At 40.1% G+C, this 8,942-nt stretch overlaps 1 protein-coding gene across 1 annotated transcript; it reads right to left on the reverse strand.

Moving 5' to 3' along the window:
- Positions 1–6: 6 nt before the first annotated feature.
- On the reverse strand, positions 7–5,288 carry LOC121940731 (extracellular calcium-sensing receptor-like; the record flags this gene model as incomplete). The annotated part of the gene is made up of 7 exons (XM_042483432.1): positions 5,158–5,288; positions 4,582–4,876; positions 4,362–4,448; positions 3,840–4,109; positions 3,365–3,568; positions 230–496; positions 7–44 (listed from the first exon to the last, which is right to left on the reverse strand). Coding segments are annotated over exons 1-7 (1,271 nt in total), but the record flags the coding sequence as incomplete, so codon positions are not given.
- Between the last annotated feature and the right edge of the window lie 3,654 nt (positions 5,289–8,942).

Here is an 8,942-nt window from a genome sequence, read left to right on the forward strand (position 1 = left end):
CCAAACGATGTGATGAAGTTGACCTTTTCCAAGTAATACACAAGCTAAGGATTTCAGAAAAAGGGACAGCCAAAAATAAAACCAATCTATCTTTCCATAAAACACGTATCCATAAAACCCTAAAATGCACTCTGTAAGAAATGTAAGAAATATTAAGGCATAGCATTTGACCATATAAACTATGTATGGTGTGTGTGTGTGTGTGTGCTTGTGTGAAATGATGTCACACCTGCCATGGCTCCAGTCTTTGCAAATTGCCACAGCTGTGCCCACTGAAAGGTCCTCTCCCTGGCTCGCACTGCAGCATGTCATCAAGAGCGTACGCCAGGGCATACACAGCCTTGTACACATTATACTCAGACCTGAGGTCTGAAATGTCCAAGTACTCTGTGGCCACATTCTCTAGATCTTCTTGCTCAGTGCATAGTGATCCACCAGCTTCTAGCCCACTTGATGGAGATGGTGCAGATCTAAACTGAAATGTGTATTCCCAAAACTGATTTACATGAAATGTATTGAAAATAAGTGTGTGACATTACACATATGACACAGTTACACCTTGGTTTAGGAGTCACTTTTCAGTGTGAGTTTGATAGGGGAAACACATCCCAAATGCATAATGATATGTTTTCTTTGTTTGTTCGGTTCAGCCATTTTGAATAGAGAAAAGTGCAAGTGTTGAAAGACAGGCAGACTCTTCTAGCATTCTCCCCACTGGCAACTTTGTTGAACTATTTTCATTTTAAACATAGAACATTTTAAAACACTTTCCCAAAAGGAAACAGGTCAAATTAGCCTGTAAAACAGAAACGCAGCTGAAAGCAGAAAAGCTCATTTAACTAAAAAGGAAGGACTCTCTGTCTGTCTGTACTGTCCCTGTACTGCAAGGGACCCATGGACCTGTTGAATCAATTTTTATTGCCACATCCACCACATTTGATTTGGAATTTGTTGTGGTGTGCTCATCCATAAGAGAAACATATAAACACATAGTCAAATTTTAATAAACACGCAAACAGCGCTCCGTGCAGTGGTGTGGGTGGGGATTCAGGGCTCTGCAGACTGATGCTGGGTTCACACTGGATGAAAAAATGTCCTGATTGTTGCACAGCTGCCCGTCAGCAGTCACCTGGCCATTTACACCAGTCAGCAGGAGATTGTGCTTTTCTGCTATGTTCTAATCACATGAAGAGCTCTCTCTCTCTCTGCTTACTTGTTTGTCTCTGTCTCTATTTTTGGCTTGTGTGTAATTGTGTGTGTGTGTGTGTGCATGTGTGTGTGTGTGTGTGTGTGTGTGTGTGTGTCGGTCTTGGTGTGTTTTCCTTTGTTCTCTGTTTTCCTTTTCTCTGTTCAGACAGATCTAAGAAACATGGAAGCATTAGACGCATATTTTATCATTTATCATAATCAGATCATTGACGTCTTATCTAATATAGTCTTTATATCATTCGTAACAGATTATTAGTGTGTTTTCCTGCACAATTCGCTTAGAGGTCACAGAAGAGACCAGACAGGGGAAGTATCCAACATGTTCTCATTGCAAATCGTCTCGGATTGCAGCTTTGCACTGGACTGATCTAAATATCATGTTTGGGTGTCCTTCTGTAACTGCTCTTTAGGTTGCGCTATGCTGCTACCATGATGGCAACAAATGCACATCGTGGGATCTGATGCTGCATGTGGTTATGTTAAGACAACAACAGCACATGCTAACCAACTCTGGGATGTCATTGACCAAACATACTGCCATGGATGGTTAGGTTTATGTGACAAAGTCACAGAAGGATAGAATTAGGGACAGAAGAAACATGGTAAGGTTAAAGAAAAACCCAAACCATCACAATCAAATGGGAAGTGAACACCAGACTCCTGCATCAAATATCGAGTTTGCTCAACCCTTCCACTGCCCCTCCCACCCACACTATAGATGGCCTCACACTCCTTAGGTATGTTACGTCATTACTACATTTCATGCGCCTGCGATGGGTTTTCATCCCGTTAGATTTTCAAGGGACGCTGCCTGTGCGTGTGGTGGGCAGACGTGGCAGGTGCCATCCAGCCATCCAGCCATCTGGCAGCGAATAATGACACCGCAATTGGTTCTGTCTGGCCACGTTCTCACCCGGTGCTGTCCAGTAGCATTTCATGTGCTCACAAAAGGTGCACTTTTATGCCAAAACCACTGATAAAAAAGCATTATTTTACAAGTTCAGAATGATAACTGGCTGAACAAGTGCTGCAGATAGCAAGTGGGACTGGGTGCCGTGGTGCGTCCAGTGTGAAGAGCTCAGTCTTATGGGCTGGGTGCTGGAAGCAAGCCGCTGCAACTCCATGGAAAATCAGCTTGCAGCCATTCCATGTCATAGATCGATTATAAATCTGGATACAGCCATGGGGGTGGGAATTCATTCATTCCTATGAGTGGCGCATGAAGCAGGGGAAAACTCTTTTTCCGGGTTTAGAAAAGTGTAAAATACCTAGATCTAGTCGCTCATAGAGCATGCGTACTAGTGATTAACAACAGCCGAGCACGGCCGAGTGTGGTCATGTGACTGGAGCACTGACTCCGACTCACTCGCTCGCTCACACAGATGACCCTAGTGCTCGAAGCAAACAGCACTTGGTCACGAGCATTCCTCTTGTAGTAGTTTAGCTTATTACCAACAGTGGCTAATCGGCGGTACAGCAACAGCGGTGCTGACGGTTTTAATATTTCCGTAATAATCAGATAATGGTATATCTATCTTTCTATACACACACACACACACACACACACATAAATATACATACAATTTATCAGGGAATCATATCATAATCACAGCCTGAAAAAAATAAATTTACAGAATTAAAATGTGCCCACAAAAATATAATAAAAGGTGGTGCCTTGTAACATTGCCCTGTGTATTATTACACAGCTCAACTTTAAGTAAATACTACGTTCAGTACTGTTTAATAACTGTCACTAATGCTCCGTGCTGCTTACTGATAACCGGTTGTTTGAATACAGACTGTAGACTGTATATACGGTCTGTGATACAGACACGGTGAGACATCCATATTACAGGCTTTACAGCCAACAGCATATGGATGTGTTGTAAGATGGTTAAAATGATGAACTATGATTCAAAAATATCCATTACTACAGCCGGCACGAAGCCTGTGTTGTGTTAGGGACTCCAAGAGTTACATGCGCGTGCATGCGGTGTAGTCCCACAGGTCCGATGCGCTGCATGCGCCATGCCATAATGTTTTGCTATAAATGTAGTTACAGCAACGGCATTACTTTAAGACCGTGTGTTATAAATAATGAAAATACTATACTATTCTTACAGACAGATCAATTTTTTCAAAGATAAACTCTTACCAGGTTGTTTTCATATCTGTTGTGTCGTATCTCAGGACATGTTTGTAACAGGAAGTCCTTTAATCCTGGTATGTGTCCTTGACGGATGGCAATGCCCAAAGTGCCTGCCAGGTATGGCATGAGTTGGGGGGTATGAAGCACAGTAACTGAAGTCCAGGCTTCACTGGCCATCCACTGAATGCCGGTCACATTCTGCCTCACCACCTGTGAAGTGCATTATAAAAACATATAAATTCATATTGTCATGACATGGCTGATATCTCGATTTACTTAACTCATAAACTGGTGGAATCCTGTGTTTTACATAGTATTCGGAGTTAACTGATACATGTCATAATCATGTCATCACCTTACTCTAAAACTATGCAGTGCCTTTAATAAATGAGATGTATCATTGATAATTAAATCTATTTGTTATAATAATTTATTGTAACCGAAATCTTTTGATGTGACTAAGTTGTTTTTCAAGCCCAACCTCTTTCATGAGGTTGATCATATGATTTTCATGTGCAAACACAATGACCACACGAGCAGTAGATTTCCTCATCACATCCACAATCCTTTTTAGTTCAGCTGGATCATTGCCCCAGGGCAAAACCTCTAAGTAGGCCAGACAGCCTCCACCTGACAGAGCGAGGTCAGACTGAAAGGATCGGGCAGCGTGGAGTCCATAATCATCATCACTGACCAGCAGACCTGCCCAAGTCCAGCCAAAGTGCCTGAGAATCTGAATCATAGCACGCACCTAAAAAAAAAAAAAAAAAAAAAAAAAAGAGGCAAAGCTGTAGCAAAGCTGTCAAACAGGTTCCTGCATTGTTTAATACAATATTGCCTTTCAGCTTTGTCAGCTGAGACCAAAAAGCTCCAGTGACACAAACAATATGACTTTGAACCACGCAAATATATTTCTCATGCCAGTACAGTGATGTTCTTTCTTTGAATGATTAATTGCACATGCTTTTCTGAATGAGTATTTATCCTGCTAATAGATGGTCACCTGGAAAGCATCACTTGGGATCGTCCGAAAGAAGGATGGAAACTTTTGCCGGTCACTCAGGCACGAACATGTGGCAAAATAACTCACCTGTGAAAGACAGACTGAGCATCCTAAAAACATTCAAAGCTTTTGTTGATTAGTGTGATTAGTCCATGTCTATATTTGCCATAAAATACCAGGAAATCAAAATGTTCCAAATGAATGAGGGTGGAAAACTTACCATAGGTACTCTGTACAAACCTAAGACAGAGGAAATGGCAATAGAACGTGTAGAGGAAGCATCACCCACAATTCCTACAACTGGAGGGTTTCCTGTACAGTTCTCATCTAATTTAATCTGCTCCTCTCGACCACTGGCTAATGACAACGCTGCACGGAACCCAATTCCTAGTGCGTTGCAGCTATCATAAAGACTGTATCCCAGAGTAACATTCGGGAGCAGGTTGGTGTTTTTGTTGATCTCTTCAATAGCAAATACCATCACCTGAGCGTGCCTGAATCCAAAAATATCAAAACTAACACAAAAAAATAATGGACAAAACAATCCATGAAACAGTCAATTTGCTGACATGTACATACACAGTTGCAGACTTCACAAACAATTAGCCAGCTGATTTGCAGTAATTATTAAGATCAGCTATTATACTTGAACAAAAACTAGAGACTGTAAAAGAATGATAAAATAGCATAAATACACAAACATATCAGAGTAAAATCTTATTATATAAAGTGTATTTAAGTAATAAGATTGATTTCCCCTAGTTTCTGCTTTTTGCTGTTTCTCTGACAGACTGACCTGTGACAAGTTGGCTGTTGTGGCTCTGAGGTGAAGGACAGGTCAGGAAAAACAGAAAAGAAGTGCAGATCAAACAGCCCACCAAGAACCACATCTCCAGTCTTGTGCATCCCGTTTAGATGAAACAATCCCTGTAAATTGCAGTAGGTGGGATAAAGAGGAGAAGGCATAGCAGAGGAAAAGTAGGAACAATACAATATGAAATAAACAAGCAAAAACAGGTTTACATCTAAAAACGTCGACATGACTTTCTCCCCATTTACCCTTTTTCGGATCCAGTGTCAACTCCTTTTATTGACTTGTTGAATGTTGCACACCACCCATTAGGGCATAAGTAAAACAAAGGGTAGGGCCTAATATACATTTCACTTGAGATTATTTTTGTATTCTCTTCCTTATGGTTAGCAAAAGGTGATGTTTTGCCCCTCCTCTGGGGCTAAAAATGAAGACAACATGAAGTACTAGAAACTGCAGTTTCTTGAATGGCCACATGAAGCTGGCTCCAAGAGAGAGTCAGTCCCCTTGGACACTCAAGCTAAAATTCTAATTTCCCCATTTTAGACAAATATGTGGGGATTACATTTTTAGATAACTCTTACAGCTTAAGATAGCTCCCCTCTCTGCAAAGACTGTAAAAGAGCCATTAAAACGGCTACAAACATCCCCAGCCGGCTGATTATGGACATCAGTTCAGCTACGGCTTATTCAGTTGCCTATGATAAGTCCCGTGATGTAAGTGATGTTGACCAGACAGCAATGCTTGGCCAGTATGTTAACCCCTAAATAAAAATAACAAAAAAAGGATACAGTTTCCTTATTGTAATTCTATAATTTCTATAAAGAACATGCAAATAAAGCCTCTTTCCCACTGCCCAAAAAAACTGCTAAAACCTGCTAACATCTAGCTTTTGATATAATAGGAAAGGTCATAATTGGCACAAAGCTGCAAGACAACTCTTCAAGCAACAAGGAGAAGGAAACCAAGTCCAGAACTGCTAACGTTGTAAGGACACAAAGAGGGACCAGCCTACATGACACAGGCTCTCATCCAGCCCCAGAGTCTGAGAACATTTTATTAATGTAAGGCTAAATCAGTTTTTATGTGTTACATTTACGCACACTGGACTGGGCTTTCTATGATACTGCACACTGTAGGTTAATTATTTAAAGTGAACATATTTGCACTGCACAATCCCTCTACTGTACCTTTTGTACATACATTTTGTGATCGTTATATTCATTTTTTTATTTAATATTTTTTAATTGCTTTTATATTTTTATCTTATGTCTTATTGTATTTAAATTCTCTTTTTTTTTTATTTTGATGGCGGCAGTGCACGTAGATGCAACAGCCAGTAGCTCTTCAATTCCTTGCTACTTTTTTGCTATATTATTCTATTATTTCGAGTCCATGGCCCCTTTGGCTGAAGCAAGACTTTTCTGTGACAGAGAAGCATATATCAACATCGGTAAAGGTTGTGTGGGGTTTGGACTGAATGCAGCAGACTACAAGAGGATCCCCACTGGTGGCGTGTGCCGAGCGGCAAGTGAGACCAGAGGGGAGAAACGAAACCGAAAGCGTCGGACAACGTGAAGGAAGGAGAGCCAGCATCAGGGCAAGGCCAACTCGACTTGGACCAAGAGCTGTTCCTCTACCAAGCATTCTGCTGGCTAATGTCCAGTCAGAGGAGAATAAAGAGGATGAGATGTGACTGAGGCTCACTCAGCAACAGGGAATCAGAGACTGCTCTGCACATATCTTCACAGAGACATGGTTAATACACACACAAGACACAAGACTCTGATGCAAATTCAAAAAATGCACTGCAGGAATTGAATGACACCATCAGCAGCAATATGCCCGAGCAACCAGATGGAATTTTCATAGTAGCTGCTGATTTTAATCAGCAAATTCTTCAACTCCAAAGATATAGCAGGATCAATGACAAATGTAGTTTTGTTTTTTAAACTTTGTTTAAAAAATGTTTTAAACTTTGTTTAAAAAATGACTAATAAATCTACCTTCTACCTTCTCCTTAATGTCAATTGTTTTACACCAAAACACCAAGTCAAATTCCTTGTATATATAAATGTACTTGGCAATGAAACCGGAATCTGATTCTGATTAATCTCACCATAGTAACAGCACAGCAAAGACTGCACTGGAAACACCATCGTCAAAGCCAGGCTAATCCACAAATGACAACCGCCGGCTAAGAAGCACCATAACAAAGCAACTCTTCCATTCCATTAATGACTGGTAGTGGAACAACTGGGCATAGCATTTGTACAACAGTACAGGCTAAGCAGCTTGTTAACCTTTGTCAATGCCATTTTTGTCAATGATTTGATTTTTTTCAAAAGTTATTGTGAACTTTTTAGGTTAAATTATTGCTAAAGCTAAGTTGATTTTACTTTGCTGATGCTTTACACAGACAGAATCTTGCATGCAACTAAACATCCTGATACCCAAGTACTAACCCTGGTACCTTTATCTTTATACAACAAAGATCAGATACACATAAAACCATATAACTGGCTAACATAAACACTCTCGGAGAGGGAACTCAGAATTCCTGCTTCAGAGGTTTCTCCTGTTTTGACCGACCACATGTTAGTTAGGCAGGACCTCCCTCGACCTGAGTGGCCATCTATGATTTGGCAGTTTTCATTTGCAGTTATTTTTGTTGTCAGCCATCTTGTCTTTGTGTAATAATTATTAATTATTTCTGATTTTAACTATGGACCACATGTTTCTATTCCTCCACTAGATAGATAGATAGATAGATAGATGACACAAAAATTCCATCGTCAATGAATACAGGTTAGAAAATACATCTGATTTAACGTGACTTCCAGTACTGACAACGCGCTCTCCTCCGGTCATTTATACGAATAAAGACAGAGACAGATACAGATGATTTTGTTGGTTGTATGGATACAGATACCGATAATGATGTATCTTTACAATCATAATATATACTTATAGAGCTTAAAGTATTTATAAAATTATGGCTTTAGTTTTGGTGTGCCACCCCGAGACTGTCAGTGGCCCTAAACATGTATTTAGCAGCAAGTATATCTCCGGCATAAGTCATAATAGTGCATACTTTATCAGTTAGTTTGAATTGGTGAGACTAACGCTAGGTAGACTAGCAGACACCTTATATTTTATTCTTTTTTCCAAACTGGCGATTCTGATACTGTTTTGAATTAAAAATATTTTCCAGTTTACATGGTGCAAAGCACATTTCCGCAGTTCGTTTGATTCACATGGAATTTTATTGAATTAAAAACAAACAAACAAAGAAACCAATATGCAGGATATGGCAAAAGTTTCTGTTTTCAAACTCTCCAAATGCACTAATTACGAACAATTCATCATTGGCTGACAGTGGCAGTTTACATTAAAAGTCAAATGCTGGTGGAAGGATATCAGCCTGCTATGGGGGCAATATTTAGTCTGTCACCCCTTGCCACATTGTTACCTGTGAATCATTTAATAAATCTGAACAGCTACTCTTCAAAAATAAAAATGCAGTCATTGAGTAATTTGAGAATGAAGACAACACCGGCCATGTTCATGGGAATAAAGAAATATTCTCCCGCTGTTGATCACCAAGTCTGTCCTGCTTTTAAATTGTTTTGGGATAACTCTGAAGTTCTGTGGCATGGATAATGGGTAATTAATATCAGGTATAATATTGCTAATATATATTCTCAGGTTCTGTCCTATGGTGGTTCAAGTCCTACCTCACAGGCAGATCCTTCAGAGTGTCATGGCG

The sequence above is a fragment of the Plectropomus leopardus genome, unplaced genomic scaffold, assembly GCF_008729295.1.
Source record: "Plectropomus leopardus isolate mb unplaced genomic scaffold, YSFRI_Pleo_2.0 unplaced_scaffold9329, whole genome shotgun sequence".
Classification (NCBI taxonomy): domain Eukaryota; kingdom Metazoa; phylum Chordata; class Actinopteri; order Perciformes; family Serranidae; genus Plectropomus; species Plectropomus leopardus.